The 20,847-nt window shown below is 41.0% G+C and overlaps 1 protein-coding gene across 5 annotated transcripts in view; it reads right to left on the bottom strand.

Moving 5' to 3' along the window:
* Positions 1-318: 318 nt before the first annotated feature.
* Positions 319-20,847, bottom strand: part of LOC136677768 (rho GTPase-activating protein 29-like) — a 50,384-nt gene continuing 29,855 nt past the window's right edge. For 2 of the 5 annotated variants that reach the window (XM_066655386.1, XM_066655387.1), the window contains 12 exons: positions 19,326-19,463; positions 18,173-18,363; positions 16,981-17,138; positions 15,380-15,520; positions 12,855-12,953; positions 12,238-12,401; positions 11,837-12,025; positions 9,370-9,507; positions 8,311-8,543; positions 5,633-5,927; positions 5,365-5,479; positions 320-5,047 (listed from right to left, as the gene is read on the bottom strand). In XM_066655386.1, the coding sequence (XP_066511483.1) occupies positions 3,930-5,047; positions 5,365-5,479; positions 5,633-5,927; positions 8,311-8,543; positions 9,370-9,507; positions 11,837-12,025; positions 12,238-12,401; positions 12,855-12,953; positions 15,380-15,520; positions 16,981-17,138; positions 18,173-18,363; positions 19,326-19,463 (2,979 nt within the window). In that variant the 3' untranslated portion in view covers positions 320-3,929. Of the gene's footprint in view, positions 5,048-5,364; positions 5,480-5,632; positions 5,928-8,310; positions 8,544-9,369; positions 9,508-11,836; positions 12,026-12,237; positions 12,402-12,854; positions 12,954-15,379; positions 15,521-16,980; positions 17,139-18,172; positions 18,364-19,325; positions 19,464-20,847 lie in introns of all 5 variants that reach the window. The other 3 variants (XM_066655391.1, XM_066655389.1, XM_066655388.1) reach the window with 2 other exon arrangements.

The raw sequence follows: 20,847 nt of genomic DNA, 5'->3' as shown, positions 1-20,847 counted from the left end.
TGGCAGTGAGGGCAGGAGGCCATAAATTTTACCCCTCCCTTAACATGCATTGTAAATTATCTTTTATGTTTACTTTATTTGGAAAGGAGAGAAACATATAGAGCGAGGTCCTAGCCAGGAGGAGAGAGAGATTTTAGAGATGGGAGAGAGACTCTGACTCCTCTCACGGGATCCTTAAGAACCCGTAAGACACTGTTTTGGTAAATAAAGATGTATTTACACTTTTAACCGTGTCTGCGGAGATTCTTTTCCATCACCATCACGTCTTCACAACACAGCAAAAGTTAACAACAGTGGAATTTTGAGAAGGAATCTACATACACAGACCTAACAAACAAACCAAACAATTTGAATGAAAAGAATCCAGATCATTTTGAGAACAGGTTATACACTTTTAATTTGGAAATCCTCTGTATTTTCAGGTGCAATTCAGGCACAAATGAGTTTAAATGAAAATGTAAAATCAGTGTTTCTCAGCACCTGTGTTCTGCAGAAGGAGGTTCTGCAGACGTCCCAGTGAGGCCACTGTACATGATGGGAGACTCAGATGGTTCTTGTTGAGAGTGAGGAACCGATGCATACTAATTATTTGAAGGGGATAGGGAACAACATCTGGGAGTACTGACTGTTCCGGGTCTGTTTTTTGGAACACTGAAGCACATCTTGGGCGGATGACAAAGATGTCCAGCGAGAACAGGAGGATGTGAGGACACACAGAAACACCGAGGATCTGTCCAAGACAGCAACAAGGATGTTGGGAAAACAGAGTGACTGCAGTGTGCCATGGGGGTCACACACACATCAAGAATACACTTTGCACACCAATTCGAGAGGAATAAATACAATGATTACACTCTGTACACACACAAACACAGACACACACCCAACATTTACCCCACATGACCAGCTGTAATCAATACACAACATCAAAAACACAAACACTCATTGTCTTGGGGGTCCGGTGGTGTTCCTGGGTCATCCTCAGAGACAACCCCCTTGGACCCTGAGGAACTCCTGGAACCTGAAAGGTGGGAACAGCTGATGAAGGAATTCTCCAAGGAACACGAGGTATGATTTGTGTTTGTTGCTCCTGGGATTCACCCTGGTGTGATTAATGGTTACAGCACTTTATTGAAATTAAAGGGGAAAGGGGTGGTATACTACCCTCTGCCAAATGTTAGAGTGCATATATTAGATGTTAGAGTATATATATGTTAACATAATTGTACGAACTGCATACCTTGGAGTGCTTTCTACCGCTGCTACTCTCACAAGTACTCTGGTGTACTGCCGAAGGTGTGTAGCTTTAATCCCCGCTGCTAATTTGTTATACACGCCAGCCAAATGCGGCTATCTACGCAGATACGCCGCTAAACACGCTGTCGGAGTGTTGCTGTTATCTCTGTTGTACTCAGACCTGATCCATTCATTCTGTATTGTTTTGTGATCTGTTTGCTCTGTTTATGTGTTTCATTCCCTCCCCATAGGTCGTGAATAGCTCGTTTACTACTGGCTCCTAAACGTTAGCTCACCACTGTCTTCGACCCAGAGAGGAGGCGTGGCTATGGCAGCCTTGTGACTGGTCAGGGTAACAGTGATATAAGCATTACCCACTTTTAGGACTGCTCATTCCACATCAAGAGGAGAGCAGTACTGGTCATTTTTGAGTAGAGGTTTATCATATTTCTGGTTTGTGTTTTTTTTTATTTAAACTTTACTGAACTTTTCACATAACACCCAACTTTTAGAATTATACACAAAAACACAAAATTTCAAAATGGGTTCCCAGGGGCTTTAAGGGCAAGACCTTCAGGTTGGAGTTTCCCCTCGGCTGGTGTTCCCTGTCTTTCAAGCTTCAGAGTTTCAAAAGTTCCTCAAGGTCTGAGGGTGGTAGAGCAGAAAGACCAGCAAATCCTGTGAAACACACTTTTAAGAGTCATCAATATCAAATGTTTTTGGACGTATACCTGGTCTCTGACTGTAGCTTTAGGGTCTGTTCAACTGACCAACTGACCATCAAAGATCAGCTTCTGGAAAACTGACTGTATCTGACCTTTAAAAGAGCGCTGCTTCACCTAGTCAGGAGTTTTGAACAATGACGCTAGACACCACATCATTTCCAACATTAACCTTTAGTCTGTGGTAAACTTAAAGTATAAACTCATCTGAGACATAAAGGAATAAAAATACCTGGCTTATAAATCCTTAAAAATGATTAAAAAAACATCCAATCACGATGATGTAAGGTGAAATTGCCTAATAAATTTATGAAACTCAGTCAGTAAAGCAGGAAAAACTGTTAATTAAACATTAGACCATTTTCTTCAAATAAGGCTTAAAGATTAGAATCAATGACTGATAAATTAATGCACAGAAATTATAAACAATTCTCCTCTAAACCATGTTGTTGGTGTTATTTGAGAGGAGTATTAAACTCTAGTTTGTTCAGTCAACAGCACTACAGAGTTTGTCTCATTAAAGAACAAATCCACCAAATTCCACAGAATACCCTGCATGAGGTCTTGTTTCCCGAATGTTTTTTTTTTTTTTTTTTGTAGAACACTGTTTCAACACTAACACAAGCTTTTAATGTCGCTTTAATCAGACAAATATCTATTTATTATTTCACATGTTCTGTGACTGTTCCTGGTTCGGTCCGGTACCAGTGCATTTACTGAAGAACCAATAACAGATGCTACCAGACTCTCCAAAGAAAGAGACCAAGCACTAACTTCCCCTAAATAATGTATATTTTAAATACAAAATCAGTTTGGTAAATCTGCATTTACATCATAACTTCTCAATGATTTCTAAAAAGAACAAGTCTTACAGAATCCTCTGGGTGAGCTTTAGACACAGAGAGGTTCAGTGTGTCCGTGAGGGTCAGCAGTGCAGATGAATGGATTACAGCATGAACCTCGAGTGTATGACTGTAAGGTAGATTATTTCCATTCTGTCAGGTGCCCCTTGCTGTCCTATAAGTACTGGTTTCACTGTTGGTTATGTGCGTATGTGGTGGAGTAATACTAGAAGAGCATTTGTCAAGAGTGACATTACCGTGCAATATTCGCACTCTTACAATGTCCCTCAGCTAATTACAATGCAGAGGCAGGAGTTAATGGGTAAATATGTAACAAAAACATTCAATTTTTTAATACAGGCTATTGTTAATTTTTTTCTTGACTTTCCATCAATCCAGCAGAAATCTAATTTGAGGGTCATACAATTTAATCTGAGTCATTAATTTCTCATTTTTGCTTGACCTGATGTCATTGACCACACTGATCTGTATAGATCATCAAAGACCAACAAACAAAAACAACAATAACCACAACAAACGTGTACAGTTTGTGCAAAAACAGCATGTAAAGTTCAGCTACAAGTAAAAAGTAGCTAATTGGACGGCAGGTCATTTATGCATAATATATTAGCTGTTCCTGTTTAAATACTTTATCACTGACACATTTTGTGTGGTCATGTTTAAGGCTGTGTAAGGTTATATTTGTGTTGAGATTTTGATCCTCCAGGAATGGGGCCTGGTCTGAGAGGAAAACCTGTGTGCAGCAAAACCTCATATCTCCAAAATTCTAAAGCGGACAGGAGATGAAAGACCTCTGAGTTAGTGGACTGAGACTTTTTCTTTAAAATGTGAACAGAATGGAAAGAGCAGGTGGTTCTTTTGTTTACAACATCACCAAAAAAAATCCACATAGAAGCTTTGTCCCAGCAGCGACTTAATGCAATTATTCATTCATTCATTCATTCATTGTCTGTAACCACTTATCCAGTTCAGTGTCACGCTGGATCTGGAGCCGACCCAGAATCACTGGACAGAGCACCAGTCCCTCACAGGACATCACACAATCACACGTTCACTTATACAATCACAGCTGTGGGCATTTTTACATAGCCAATACACATCTGTACTTCTATACGAAGTGCGCCTCCCTGTGTTTGTTGGGGATAATGTGGCGGCTGCTGCTGCGTTTTTGATGTACTGGCCTGGCATCGGGGGAGCTGAGATCATCCGGAATGGAGGACGGAGAGAGCGGAGGAGAGAGAGACGAGACACTGACCAAGTCTGAGCCGCTTTCCGACTGAGAGTCCTCTGCTTTATGCAGCGATGATGATGACGTAACTGTTGTATAAGTGGGTGTAGCTATAGTTGAAGCTGTCAACGTGGAAACCGTCAACGTGGCCACGGGGGCTCCCATCGTCATGGAAACCATTGTGACAACCTTAGGCGTGGTTAGAGACGAGGTCACACTGGCAGTTCGCAGTTCAGGTTTAGAAAGGGCCGTTGTTATATTAACAGATGCCAAAGATGGAGAAGATGCTGTGACGGACCTCAGTTCTGCATCCGATGACCTTGTGACCACAGTCGTCGTGGTAACAGATGCTGAGAAAGAGTATGGAGGGCTCTTCTCTGCTCGTGAGGTGGAGGGAGGTTTATAAAAAGTTCCAGGAGGTGGCTGAAGGGTTCTCGGTGCTCGGAAAGAGATTGGCCCTTCTCCTGTTTGACTGTTGTCCTTCCATGAAGCTCGGAAAGGTCGAATAGTGGTCGAGCTGAACACTGAAGCAGGTTCGCTTCCGGCGGACACTTTGCCTTTATCTGTCGCTGCAGCTGGGGGCAGGTTGGCCATGATCATTGCTGTGCGAGGTGTGACATCATAGTGTCTGTACTGTTTGTCCCAAGTGCGCCGTAGAGTATGTGTGTGTATGAATGGACTCTTATAACGGCCATCTGATTTCTCCGATTTCTCTGTTTTCTCAGACTTCTCTTTCTCTGTATTATCTGATTTCTCCAACTTTTCAGTTTTCTCCATTCTCTCAGGTTCTGTTTGCTCCTGGATGGCAGCTGGATTGTTTTCCTGCTCTATTGAGTTGTGTCTGTTCCTCTCGCTGAGCAGTCGATCGACAGGCATGCTGATTGGCCGAGAGACAAGACGAGAGCGGTGTGGGCGGAGCTGAACGTTCGGGCGTCCAAAAACCAGGGTTGATCTCTGAGTCTCCGCTACATAGTTCACTCCTTCCGTACATTCTCCTGCTACAGAGAGAGAGAGAGAGAGAGAGAGAGAGGGAGAGAGAGAGATGTGAAGGAGTAAAATGATTCACTCAGACATTGTCTGAGAGTGTAGTAAAAACAAAGGATGAAATCTGGAGAAATCCTAAATTGGCAATGACAGCAACTTCCGTGGTCACTGCTCTTCAATATTCCACAGATTGTAGTAGAGTACAGGAAGGGTAGGTGGTGATATGGCTTTCTTTTTCAGTGTGCTGCATATTCTTCATATAGTCCAATTTAAATATTAAGCATTTTAACGTGTACATATACTTTATGTTTCTGGCTGGACTGATACTGACCAGTGCTGCTGGTTCCCTCCTGCTGCTCGTCTCTTGCCTTTACCTCTTTCGCTTCATCCAGCAAATGTGTAGAAGGGAAGATGGAGGAATATCGCTTGTAAGATTTAGAGCTCTGCTGGAGGAAATCAAAACCACACACAACCTCACTACACAACACTAATCATGAATATTAATTATAATAATCATTAATATTTATGTAAAACAGCTGTTTTCAGTGTTGTTCTTCTGCTCCTCTGCAGCTCTGGGCTCAGTGTGTGCTCAGACTGACCTCTTTAATGTCCAGCAGGGATGTGGAGTGCCGTCCGAGTCGGTCCGTATTCCGAGCCTGTGTGACCAGTGAGTCGTGAGGAGGGGGTACATGCGAGATGGAGCTTGGGGGGAGGTCAAAGATCATTGTGTGGTGATTGATGAAGAGCTCCACCATCAGGGCCTGGTAAGGATAGTCCACCAGAGAAGAGAGAGACACCTCCGCCTCTGACTGACGCGGTTTGATAAGTGTCGGCCCGAAGATGATGCCCAGGTTACTCGCTGTCATCTTATTCTCCTCCGCACACTCCATCACCCTGGGAACAGAGAGTGGATTTAACATGTAATTAAACAGCACAACATGATCTGATAAAATTAAATCATATAGCATAAGGTAATGTAAGATCAAATCAGATGAGATCAGATAATATTAGACAATCAAACAAAATAAGATAAGCTAAGAAGAGCTAAGATAAGCTGCTCATATGTTCACATGATTCACATAATCGTTTTGACAGAGTGTAATACACTACAGGAACCACAGGGGGCAATGTGGCTTCTGCTGTTTGATGGATATTTTGGATGGAGTTCCATCACCACAGAGAACACAGTTCCACTGCTCCCCAGCCCTGTGCTGGCACTGGACATTGTTATCGCAGGCTCATGTATAGCTGGTCCAGAGCGTCTTTTTTCACAGAGTGTGCAGCTTAAAGCAGCTGCACACCCTTGCTTTAAGGAGGTGCAAGTGTGTACATGTACAGATGATTACCTGTGCAGGTGTGTACCTGTGGAGAAGTGTACGTATGTAGGTTGTGGTGTTGTAAGGATGAAATATGCCAATTATCTGCAGGATTTAAACTCACATGGGTGAAAGAGGATCTGAAACTCTCTCTAACCTCACTCTGAGATTCCAAAGTTACCAGCTTTGGAGAATGGGTAGTTATAAACAAGGGTCTGGAGATCTCCTCTGGCCTTGGACCTTGGTTTATGACTACCATAAAACACCCCCACAAATTTGTGGTCAACCACTCTGGCATTCTATAAACCAGTGGTTCCCAAAGTGGAGGGAGTTATTGCAGGGAGGGTGCAGCAAGGCAAACGTACAACTTTATTTTTGTTTTTTTTTATAAGTAGTTGCAGTTCTGTATGAATGTATAAATCAATTTCAGTGGATATGTCAATAAGTGTGTGTGTGTGTGTGTGTGTGTGTGTGTTTTCGGGGGGGGGGGGGGGGGGGGGGGGACCACTGCTTTAAATATTGACTCTAGAAAATGGCCCAGGATAATACCATAATGCATCCAAAGGAGTTGTCCTTCACCCTAAAGGTCAGGCCCAATCTGTGGAAGACAAGCAAATGGCCCTTATTTCTTGCCCTGCCAAACTGACATCTTTTTCACCCGTTCAAGCCTAAAGAGGCTTTTAGAGAATTTCAATATTAAAAATCTTCTTTCCTGCTGGCAGCATCAAACAAACACATTGACCAAACAACAGAACTTTGTGTAACAAACATACTGAGATCATACTTGTTGGTAAGGATCCTCAGACAAATAATGCTCCTAAGTGGACACACCAAAGGATGATGCCACACTACCTTAAAGAAGTTTATATTGTTTTTATTTCTTTTACGTTTATATATGTACAGTACTTTTTTTTAATAAAAAAGTTTGATTTTCTATAAAGTAGGTATTTGAAGAAGATGTTTGAAGAACAATATTTTGTTCAGATTCTCCTTGATTGCATGAATTTGTTAAATCAACAATACACATTGTTTAAAATCATTCTTTATTAAGCAGTACAACTAGATATTGGATAATAACCTATATAATAATACGAACTGTCACGAGGAGAGATTTGGAAAATGTTAAACCCACACATTCTCACTCAGAATATCACACTTACTGGAATAATGTTATTTGGTTTTGTTCTAATGTTGGGTGTTATTTGTTGTTTGTTTTTTAGTTTATTTACTAGTTTTTTAGCAAATAAACACTTACTGCTCAGATACATAGCTTTTTAAATCTGTTCTAGTGCCTGTAACCTGGAAGGGATTCTTTTCTCAACTTTATTGTGCATTATTCCTCATATATTTGATCTTTACTAATCGATATATGTATACTAACACACCTTACACATACTTTTAACACATTTTATCTAGTTGTGCCAATAATTATGGTGGGCGCTGTAGTTAAACTAGCTTAGAGTAAGATCGCATTTAGTCAAACATTCTCTATATCATTTCCATATTATTATTATTAAAAATCCATAAAAGGAGTTTCACATGCGTTAACCTAGCTATGAAGCTTTAATAATGGTACTATGGTGATAAATGATTATTGTTTATCCAAAAAAATATTCCTTTTTTTATTTGAATGTGATGTGTATGTGTGGAATTTACTCCTAAAAGATCTGAAAAGTCCGTGAAGATCCCACATTCTAGAATTTGAATCAAGTCTCACAACAGCGTATTATTATCATGATCCACTAAAGGGTATAAAAAAAAAAAAAAAAAAAATAATAATAATAATAAATAATAATCCTACGTAATTATAAATAAATATAATCTAGTTCCCATACTACAAGGTGTGTACCTGTGCAGGTGTATACTTGTGCAGTAGTGAACCTGTGAGGTAGTGTACCTGTGCAAGTGTGTACCTGTGCAGTAGTGTACCTGTACAGGTGTATACCTCTGCAGTAGTGTACCTGTGTAGGTGAGTTATGAGGAAGTGTAGCGTTTTGTAGTTGTCTTGCGGTAGCTGTCGTAGGAGGTCTCTTATTTTAAAGATGATCCTGTTCAGCTCAATATTTAGGTTAGGCTCCTCCCCCAAAGGGAGTGTCCGAGCTGACTCTGCCTCATCCACCAGGATGCTCTGCGCCTCTTTCGCCAAACCGATAAAGTCGTTATAGTAACGGTACAATATCAAAGGCTCTGGAAGCTGAGAAAACAAAAACAACAACATTCACATCAGAGGAGTAAGTAATTAAATCTGAGTTTTCAATCTGCAAAGTAATAACATATTTACTAATAAATGTAAATTGATATCTACAGCTGACACTGATCTGACTCCAGTGTCAGTTTCTGGCTGATATTGGGAAATGCTGGGTGCAATAAACTCAGGAAAAAGAAAAATGACCTTTTATTAAAAGATAAAGAAAAATAATTTTTGATGCACATACCCATGAAAATAAAATTTATAAAACATTCACCAATGTTAATAACAAGTCGTAAAGTCATATCTGTATCAGCCGATACTCACTCTTCCACATCGCAACAAATCAGTATCAGAAATGAAATGATTTATAGTGCTGCCTCTATTAATAACTACCAATTTGATATACAATATATACTGGACAATTACAAGACACACATTTTGCATTATTCTTCGTAATCCTCACTTAAATCACATTTGGGCTTTACACCAAACACTAGCACGCTTCAGTTTTAATTTTCAACCTCTAATCTATTCATTCATTCATTATCTGTAACCACTTATCCAGTTCAGGGTCGCGGTGGGTCCTGAGCCTACCTGGAATCATTGGGTGCAAGGCGGGAATACACCCTAGAGGGCAACACACACATTCACTCACACACTCACACTTATGGACACTTCTGAGTGGCCAACCCACCTACCAACGTGTGTTTTTGGACTGTGGGAGGAAACCAGAGCACCCGGAGGAAAACTCTAATTTAGCTGATGTTATTTTGCAGAGACCTTGGCTTGAATATGTGGGGCTTAACTGGTCTGAGTAGGCAGGGCTCACCTGTCTCAGGTAGAGTTTGAGGACGTTGCTGATGTCATGAGGGTAAAGGTCAGAGAGCTCCACCAGGTCTTTCCCGTTCTCAAACGCCTGACACAGCTTTTCCACCCGAGACTTTGCTCCATTCACTCTGTAAATCCCCTACACACACACACACACACACACAAACACGCACACACACATCAAGTCACACACCGAGCACAGAGTTCCCAGCACCTTCACAGAAACCAAGGGCATGGGTCCAGAGTGTGTTCCTCACTTCACTGCAAGAACAGACTCTACTCTCTGGGAAGTATGCTGGTGTTGGTGACTTGTTCTGTCCTGTCATGTGTAGTGATGTCCTGTCCTGTCTTGTCTTGTCCTGTGCTATCCTATTCTGTTCTGTATGGAGCTAAATCAATGACATCAGTATCTGAACCTGAATTATGAATATTTGAATGTACTTGTCTGAATATATTATACCTGAATTATTTTTGAATGCCATTTGATAAACTTGAAATTTTGAGGTGGTGAAATATTCAGATTTGAAAACACATTACAAATTTCATATTACAATAATTGAGAGTAAAAAAAATCAGATTTAAAAAATACAGACCCATAAATTCAAGCTGAAAAAAATCAGATGGCAAAAATACAAATCTAGGCCAGAGGTCAACCAGCAGGCTTCCCAGGAAAAAGTAAACTTCCACAGAGAGATCGATCGCAGTGTTTAACTGGATAAATACTGACTGAACCTCTGACAAATTTACACAGTGTCTCTGTTTAACTTTAAACCAAAACAGGGCAAATCTCCGGATGATAAAGCCACAAGTGCATAAGTGTTTTTTTTTTTGTTTTTTTTTTTGGTATTACATTTTAGACATGGCGACTGGACTTCCATTACACACAGCATGGTTTTATAATCAGATGTTTATGAAAATGTAAGTATTTCTACAAATGACAGGTTCCCTGCTATGCCCTGTGCCATATTCTGGTAAATAAATGATTAAAGGTATTTGCGTTTAGTAACATTAAATATATCACCGTTTAAAATAAACTAATGATCCGTTTTCTCATGTAAACGAGTGGCATTTCTGTACAGTGTATTTCTTAAAAACATGCTAAAGTTTGGGGAAACACTCTGTTTAATTTGCCATGGTGATATAATATTAACGTCAAGCAGTTCATGCAGTTTAGGGACCAAACTGAAGACACTGCCTAATTTACACAAATAAACTCAAGATCATGGAAGGAGCTTAAAAGATACAATTTTAATGGTGATGTGTCATTAAACACAAGGACCTTTACATTTAATTAACCAGAATAGTATATACTAGATGAATTAACTGGCCGTTTATTTAGAAATGTTTAAATATCTATAAGGGTCTGATTGATCAAACAGTGTTTGTAATGGAGATTCAGTCTCGCTCAAATAGTGATCAAAGCACTCACTCTCAGATGTTGTGATTCTGTTGATCTCTGTTGTTTTTCTGTAAAGTTAAATAGAAAAGCTGCGGGTGAACCTGTCAGAAAATCAGCAAGTCTGTGGGTTTTGGACAGAGGGTGCTTTCCATCAGAAAATAACACACGTGTGTCACAGAAACTCTCCGCACATGAATAAGAGATTATGATAAAATCTCAACAACTTTCAACACGTTTCTGTCTGAACATCCAGTAAAACACTGTAATGTTGAGCCGAGCTCGGCTAACTACAGTGTGGAAGGCGTTAGAGCCGTAGTTATGGACGAAGCAACGAGGCTAAGTGTCCAATTTCTACTCTCAGACCCCTTCATCACTTAAACACTGCACCCCTTTTGCTTATGCTTACACTGTCATTAAAGTGCTCACTTCAAAGTAGTACTTTGGTTTCAGAGCAGGATTTGGGATGGTGTGAGACTGCTCTGTGATTTGTGTTCTTGAGAAGAGGGCGCTGTGATTGTTTTCTTGCTACTACTGAATTTTGTTTTATTCTGATTTTTTTTTATCTGAAATTTTTTTCAAATTTTTCAAATCTGAATATTTCACCACCTCAAAATTTCAAGTTTATCAAATGCCATACAAAAATAATTCAGATATAATATATTCAGAAAAATATAATTCAAATAATTATGTCATTGATTTAGATCCATAGTTCTGTTCTGTCCTATCCTGTTCAATTTTGCCCTTTCCTTTTTAGTGATGTCATGTCCTATTCTGTTCTGGCCTGTCTTATACATTTAAGGCATTTGTCAGACACTCTTATCCAGAGCGACTTACAAGGTTACTGGTATTACAGGTAGGCCAATGCAGTGTTAGGAGTCCTGCACAAGGACTTTTATTGGTGTAGCACAGAATGGTTGCCCAGACCTGGAATCGAACCCAGTTTGATCTGTTTGATCTCTCACATGTGAGCCAATGGTGTTACCACTGCACCAACCACTGTTCTGTTCTGTCCTGTCCTTTTCTGTTCTGCCCTACCCTGTTCTGTTCTGTACTGTCCTGAGCTGTTTACCTTGATGCTGAGTGCTCGGTTCTCGATCTCTGAGGTGCACTTCCTGATGATGAAAGGAATTCCGTCTCCGCTGTTCCTCGCTGCCTGAGAGAAGTCTATCCCAAACAGATGCAGTCGTCCCTGCAGCTTCTTATGGCCGCACTGGATCGCCAGCGTCTCCAAACACTTTTTATGGCATGCCAACGAGCACTACACAACACAACACACAAATAAACACCATTATTAGAGATTGCAGTGGAAAGGCTGCATGTGCGAAGTGGCATGTAGAGCAGGGTCCCACGGTCGGAGCTGCTGCCTCCCATGTGTCTGTATTTATTATTGTGATTATTGTAAAGACACTTGTGAGGATGATGATGAGGAAGATGATGATAATGATGAGGAAGATGATGATGATTGCCTACCTCCTCACACTCAGCCCCGTGGAACACCACCAGACTGTCACACTCTCTGCACTTGGATGGAGCTCTGAGTTTCCTCAGCTTGTGAGTCTGAGCTGCTTTGGACATCAAAGCATTTCTAAACGGTCCAGGAGAATTGGCCACCTCCAGAACTATCTCCCCCACACCTGCAGGACCACAGCGGTCACACATGGGTCACACATCTGCACTACACAGCCAGACATTTATAGATATCTCTCTACACTAAGTGAGTTCAGCTGTTTTAAGCTGCGCCAATTTGTGGACGTTGTGTTTAAACTCTTTAGAATCACATAAAACACAAAGGGCTCCTCTGGAGCAGCTGCACATGAGCCTAAAATCAGCAAGCTCAATGCCAAATGTGGGCTAGAGGGGTATAACACCCCCAGTATAATTCTGTGGAGGGGAGAAATAAAGCTCCGTTGAATACCCTTGATACAAACTGGGATGCAAAACACATCGTCCAACACAAGCACATGACCTCACAATATATGTGGAATGCCATCAAGTCCTCACAACAGTTTTCTGACAATTTAATAGTTATCCCGGTAGAGTAGAGGATGTAATGTGGGGACAGAGGAATCTCAACCTCAGTGACCCACCATTGTCTGAAGGAGAAGGAGGTTCTCTCTCATCCAGATCATCAGCGGACGACATGGTGCCGGTGGAGGGGGTTCTGGGAAGCCTCCGCTTAAAATCACCTGCAAATCCACAGAGATATGACATAGTATAAACGTTAAAAAACATTTTATTTATGTTCCCACGGACACAAGACGCTGAAAACACAGACACAGGTTCACAGAAGACACTCACAGGTTCACCACTGGCTTTCAGCCACTCACTTTCTGTTTCTTTAATGTATCTCTGTCTCTGTCCTCGGCTCTCAGCTATTATCTTTATTATTATTATTATTATTATTATTATTATAATCACACACAAGATGTACAATATCCTATCCAATCCTTTAGTGCTTCACATAGGGCCCACTCCACAGCCTTCCTAACTGCAGTCACAATATTTCTATTGTTCAAATGAAATTTAGAAATGAAGATTGCTGTGGCCATTTACGATCCAATCAGCAACCCTTTACAACTATGGTTACTCACTGAGCCCATCTCTTGCATACCCAACCACCCACTGCATCACTAGCTGCATTCTAGCTGCATGGTTATCAGGTAGGCACCCCCTCTTATCAATATTTCACTGAATTAAGCCCACGACACCTCCGGAAGTCTCGCATCCCAGACCCACCCCTCTCCAAGCTAGTTTTGCAGTCCTACCTTACTCTTAACCATCAACCATAAATTCACACAGGCCTACCTGGTGAGTAAGGCTCCATCCTTCGACTCTGACAAAATCACTTGGCGACTCACCTATGCACATTTAAATTTATCAACTAAACTTGTGAGTGGTAGCTCCAGTGCCCCTCTCCCATACCATGCCACATTACTTTAACACTGCAGCACCCTCAGAACCATATATATATATATATATATATATATATATAGCAATTTATCATCATCATCATCATCCACTTTGGCAACAGGGCGAGTAAAGAAGCTCAGGCCTTATCGTCTTGTTCATAACCCTTTCCACCTTTCCATCCTCTCTAATATAAAGTTATTTTACAGTTCTTTTGACTAACAGTTCTTTTGACAGTATGAGAAAGCATGTCTCTGTAAAACGTTCTGTAGGTTCTATATAGGTGATTCAGGTTGAATTATGTACGTCAGACGTGTGTGTTATCCATTCATTCATTGTCTGTAACCGCTTATCCAGTTCAGATATACGGTGGGTCCAGAGCCTACCCAGAATCACTGAGTGCAAGGCCGTGTATAGGTGAGTCTTTAGATCGTTGTATGCAAGATAGGAAGGAAGGCTGAAATTTTGGGATCCTGAGGACACTATACCTCCTTCTTGCAGCCTATTACTGGAATATTAGCTACACTTTCTAATGTAAATCTGACATATATATATATATATATATATATATACTTGCCAATCTGAGCATTGATGTCCCAGCAAAACTATAGAGTCAGTGAATGGAATCCTCTCTAGAACCCCAAACACTACCTCCAAGAAATCTGAATACTCTTGTTGAATTGAGCTGTTGTTCGGTGTTTATGCACACACAACAGTCAATGTTTTCCTATCTGTGAGCCGAAGCTGCATTGAAGCGACAAACTCCAACTGTACAGCTGCCACCTGGGGACTTGTGAGTATCCCCACACCTGCCAGACGACTCTAAACTGTGCAACTCCTGAGTAGGAGAGAGCTCAACCTCTATCGGGGAGTTTAGTTCCAGAGCTCACACTGTGTGCAGAGGTGAGCCCAACTGTATCTAGCTGGTATCTCTCAACATCCCACACCAGCTCTGGCTCTTTCCCCCCAGTTAGGTTCCATTCCACGTAACAAGAACCAGTTTCCACTGCCAAGTTCCACAATGCCAGGGGCATTTGCACCATATTATTATCAGAGCATATCTCTTTTCATTCACGCCCACACATTTACCCATTTTCTTCCTGCTATAAAAAAAAATAAAATCTGGACAAGCAACAAGACTAAAAAAATAATAATAAATATTGTAAAAACAATCATCTAACGAATAACAAAATTTTAGCTTTTGACGAGTCCTGGAAACATAGTGTTTAGAGTATTTAGCTTAGCTTGAAGACGCAGTGAATCAATTAATAAAAAATGAATATGGAGAAAATGTCTCAGGCATAATGTATATATTGCAAAAAAAGAATTACAAAATGTGACAAGTTCATCCGAAGCACAGACTGCAGCCTGTTGCTTTCCACCCCATGCCCTGTTTAGCGCTCCTACTTAGCAAAACAATAGGCACTAACTGCTTCACAGCAGGGGTGTGCAGGATCTTTGCCTTACGAATAAAAGTTTGCTTTTTGCACTTCTAGTGTTAAAGACAGGTGTACAAACTAGGCTAGCTGCAGGTGAGTCTACAGAAGTGTGTGCTATAAACAGGTGTATGTTGTAGACAGTATGTTACAGACAGATGTGTGTTGTAGGCAGATATGTATAATGGGGCTGACTATAGATGAGTTTAAAGACAGGTTTATGTTATAGGTAGGTGTGTCTGTGTGTGTGTGTGTGTGTGTGTGTGTACCTGGGCTGGCTGTAGGTGAGTCTACAGAGCGAGTCTCACTGCTGCCACCAGCACTCTCAGAGTCACTGACAGCTGGCCCTTCCCCTCTTCCGATAGAAACACTGCTGCTCCATGCCTGTGGGGGGCACTGTGACTTCACTCCTACACACACACACACACACAACATTTTATTCCGTCTCCAACTCCACCAGTTCTTCCACTGTCTACACAATTTCTATGGAGAGATGATGATGGTGATGGAGGACAGTGCCCTACACAGTGTCCTGCATGTCCCTCTACACCAGGACTGGGTTTAAAAACCAAAATACAGTCAGACATCAGTGGTGTGTCCTCCACCATTTACTGTCCTCACAGCTATGGGAGAAAGTAGAAAAATGGATCAAATCCACCAATACTGGTGCATCAGACATCACTTTAGCTTCTTCTTCACTCTCTAATGAATCAAATATGATTTTGGTTTAGTGTCTGAGTTCTGAGGCTCCTCAAGTTTTCAGTTTTCAAAGCAACACCACAAAAAACACATCTTCCCTCAAAGAGGAACTCTGTTGTGGACAAATAAATAAACTTGAAACACTGATCTAACAAGATCTAACAAAACTGAATTATTTAATTGAGCTTGGTTGTGACAGGTTGCTCCATTTAAACAGAAGTGAGCTGAAACACTGAAACACAAACTCAGAATAGAGTGAGAATAGGTAATGTTAAATATCTACAGACTCACAATTTTCATGACCTTTACAGTTTTAAAAGTTTTCAACCACAACACCATGAAAGAGCTGCTTCTGTTTCTGTTTTAAGGAAGTTATTTCAGGGGATTTCAGAGGAACTCATTCCTCATGTGTCAGCCTTTGCTTCAACACGTCATGGACGGGAAAGGCCAGGAAAACCTCACACATGTGGAGTGAGTTTAAGAGTCAATTTGTGGAAGACGCTGCTGACTGACGTGGAGGGGAACTGTGGATGGTTCTGTAGCGACCACAAAATATACACAACACAAAACAAACACAAACTCACAAAGCTCCGGGCTTATCACCATCTTCAGGTTACTTCCTCCTTTCACTCTGCTATAAACACATTTAATTCCCTCTAACTTCCCCTCTCCAACCTTCCCAACTCCCAACTCACTGTGTGCTGATAATCTCAAACATACAACGAAACTACAACTGTTTACAGACTGTGAAATCGGGATTCTTCTTCCCAGAGCAGTGAGGGTAAATGTAACTGGAAAAGCAGAATCAGGCTTTTCCCAAGAAACACGGCTTACTAACTCATATATCAGTAAAACAGAATCAGCGATTATGATTTTCATGTTGCATTTCATTTTTCCAATTTAGTTTGATGCATCTTTAGGTTTTGCTTTGGTTTTATGTTTTACTCAAATTCTGCATAATGAAAGGAAATTCCTATTATTATTATTATTGTTATTGCACAAGTGTGGTGGATTCTGATTTTTACCTGTGTATTTATTTAAGGAGCACAGGTTCTGAGAGCCCATTCTAGACACATATATAAATGTGTGTGTGTGTGTGTGTATGTGTGTGTGTGTGTAAATATAATGTGTGTATCTGTAACCTATCTGTAATATACTGATGGGTATTTACCCTGAATATCCGCAGTGCTGTTGGAGCGTTTCTCGCCGATCTTGCCAACCCGCCTGTGGGGGAAGCTTATCTCCTCAGAACCAAGTCTGTCTCCATGAGAAATAGATCCAGATGCGTGAGAGTGAGTACTGCTCAGAGAACGCTTGTGGAACGATATCCTAAAGGAGATACACATACACATACACACACACACACACACACACACACACACACACACACACACACACACACACTTCAGTTATACCCTGCGCTCATATCATTTAGTCTGTGATGCAAATTTACTCTAACTCATTTACACTGAATTCAGTCCCTGGATTTAAGAGTCCAGGAATGCTGTGCATGATCCTCACTGTACTGGTTCAGATTATATTGTATCAGGAGTTAAACTTCTTGGCATTAGTTTCCTGAACTTGGTTTGAGCTGAATTAAACAAATATGGAGTGAACACGTGCAGATTTGGGACATAACCGTTAGATTGTGACTGACACAGATCAAACCCCCATCGCTGAACATCCTGAGTGTCCTGAGGTTAAATTAATGCCTTTACCTCATCTTAAGACTGAGAGCAGAGGACTAAAGGGCCTGGGTTTATCAGAGGACAGGGAGAACAATACACTCTGGAGTAAACAGCACAATTTGAATGAAGCACTTCACTTCCTCAGGAAGGACACGCACAATATCTCTAACCACTTCAGCATTAATTCATACAGCACACACAGGAAACCAGGCTGAAACGCTGCTTGCTCACACTCTCAGCTCCAGCGCAGCAGGGTCTGAACTCCTCACACTTAAAGGGCATAGCATTACATTCTGGTGCCAGTCCACATTAAATTATTAAATAGTGCAGAAGTTAAAACATTTTTTTATTTCACCTAAGTGGTGACTGTTTTGTTGGAGGACTGTGTTCTCCTCCTGTATTCTCCTGAGTTTTTAAGTGGGTGATTAGTTTAGCTGATGACATCTCTGTTCTCCACAAGGCAGACTCAGGTTCGACTCCCAGCTTATGTAGGACCACCACACTACATCAATAAAACTCCCTAGGGCAAGACTCCAAGACTAAAGAGGGAAGCTGTCTTTGGAATTGTTCCCTGTTACAGGAACGGTGAAGTACAGCGTGTTAAAAATTCCCAAAAGAGCTTCTGAGTCTATCCCAAATGTCATAAATATAAAATAAAGATGTGCAGGTCCTCACCCGGTCCTGGAGGGTCCGGTGTTGTCCTGAGACAAAGCTTCGAGCCACACTTTCTCTTTCGGCAAACTGTGCACAAACTCTGAATAACACTGACCCGGTTCATACAGCTTCACCTCGTCACACAGAACCTGCAGCTTTCCTGGCATCAGCACACATTGAGCCTGCAGCATCTGGAACCAGTTCACGGTCACCTGTGCAGGCACACACCCACACACACGCACACACACACACATGCACACACGCAGTGTTCATCAAACAGCGTCTAACCCTATTTACAACTGACATAAATCACCATTCAATATTTTATACTTATCACATCTAATCCAAGCTTTTCTGTGTGTAATGTCAGTTATTTCTATCTTTATCTGCTCTTAATTATACATTACCCAATATTTATTATTCGCAGAGTCAACTAAAGCGGTTGGTCACACTGGGTTTTTGTACTTCGCTTCACCATGTGAAGTGCATGTGGTTGCGAGCACAGATGGAAATCAGAGATGTAAACTGTCCTTCATTTTGGTTCAGCAGTTTTACATCTGAAGAGCTGGCATTAGAGCATGAGGAGTTCTCATAGAAGAGTTGTGTTAGTTCTGCTTTCACGGTGACTCTCGTGTTGTAGTTTGTAATCCACACAAAAGAGTTGTGTAATGTCTCCAGTTCTGGAGAAGCAGCAGTCTCTGTGTGGCTCAGACAGAGCACAGACAGTACGGAAAGCATCAGAGGACACACAGAGCAGCAGTGCTATTGGTCAGAAACACAAATTCACACACCAAATTTCACCAAAGTGGAACTCAATGCAAAAGTTCACAGGCAAAATGTATTCGGCCAGAAGTCATTAAAATAAATGCAAATGACTTTTGCATGCAAATATTTGTGGACACAAACCCAGTGTGACCACTGCTTAAGACGAGCTCATTGTTAAAATTAAATCAAGTATCGATTAATCTGATCATTTCTATAACACCAAGAGGTGCATGGAATTATCCTGTAGTGAAGAACTTAAACCCAGTCTGGGATCTAGATTTGGACTAAACTGCAGCGTCAATGCTGAATCACAGCAGGGGCCATTTTAAAGTCCAGGATTAAGCTTAATTTGAGTCTTACATTGATAGAATAAATTAATAAATGAAGAAATATAGAAAGAAATACTGACAGCTTTGAGGGTGAGGTCGCATTGGAAGATGAGTTCCCGGATGTGAGTAAGAATCTCACTCTTAACGTTCTCCAGATCCGTCCTCTTCACTTCGGCATCAGCCACACAGGCTTTATAATACTCCTGAGATTCCTCTGCCTACAGGGGAACGGAGGAAGTCTACATCATCAATCAGCCAATCATACAACAGCCACACAGGCTTTAGAATACTCCTGAGATTCCTCCACCTATAGAAGAACAGGTGGAGGAGCTACATCATCAATCAGCCAATCACACAACAGCAAAACAGACAGCTCCATCTGCCTACAGGAGAACAGGGGGAGGAGCTAAATCAGCAAATCATACATCAGCCACATCGATCAATCAACCATTATTTTCACTTGGAAGTACATTGAGGGAAACCCTCATTTACCCTCATGTGGCTGAGCATTATATAACTTACCATAAAGGGATTGAGAAAAGAAAGGAAAACTTAAATTAAATTTAATATGGGAACTTAAAATATAAAGAAATAATGTAACCAAAATGAAAATAAATTAAAGCAAATTGTAAAAGAGAACAAATCACACTTAAATAACCTAAAACCAAGTGTAAGACAAAATAAAGAATAAATAAATAATATAAATATAAAACTTAACTCAAAATTAGAAACTAAGAATAAATCTCATGAATTAATAAATAAGAAAGGAACATAAAAACTTAAGGCAAACAGCAGTAAAAAAAAGGAATGTAATAACTAAAAATAATAAGAAAAATAATAACAGTAATAAAAATAATAAGATGAAAGAAAAAAATAATAAATAAAATAAATAACAATATAATAATAAAAATAACACAGCAGTAAAAAATAATATAGCAGTAAAAACAGAAAGTAATAAAACAAAATAGTAAAAGAAATAATAACAGTACCCCTCCCTGGATCACCATCATAATGTGGTGGAGGCAGACAAAGAGTGATATGTAAGATCCTGATGAAAAATACAACAGGGACACAGCTTCCCTTGCTCGGAGTAGGGTTACCGGGGACCTGGAGCCAGGCCTGGGGGAGGGGCTCCTCAGCGAGCGACTGGTGGTGGGACTTTTACTCATGGGGTCCAGGCCAGGCTCAGCCAGAAGGAGCAACATGGGTCCACTCTCCCATGGGCCCACCATCTGTGAGAGAGGTAGTAATTCAGGTCTGATGTAATGTGGATCGGGTGGCAGCCGAGGGTGGGGACTCTGACGTTACTGAAACTGGCTCTTGGAACATGGAATGTAACCTCTCTGGTGGGCTCATCTCGACACACAGTATGGACTCTGGAACCATTCTCCTTGAGAGGGGCTGGATGCTCTTTCACTCTGGAGTTGCCCAGAGTGAGAGGCATAAGGCAGGAATGGGCTTACTCATAGACCCCTTAGTGCCTGTATGTTGGGATTTACACCAGTGGACGAGAGGGTAATTTTCCTGCGCCTTTGGGTTGAAGAAAGGGCCCTGACAGTTGTTTGTGCTTGTGCACCAAACAGAAGTTCAGAGTACATCTGT

Source organism: Hoplias malabaricus, chromosome Y (assembly GCF_029633855.1).
Source record: "Hoplias malabaricus isolate fHopMal1 chromosome Y, fHopMal1.hap1, whole genome shotgun sequence".
In the NCBI taxonomy this organism is placed as follows: Eukaryota; Metazoa; Chordata; class Actinopteri; order Characiformes; family Erythrinidae; genus Hoplias; species Hoplias malabaricus.
The sequence above is the reverse complement of the archived record's forward strand: the minus strand, read 5'-3'. Positions and strand labels throughout refer to the sequence as shown.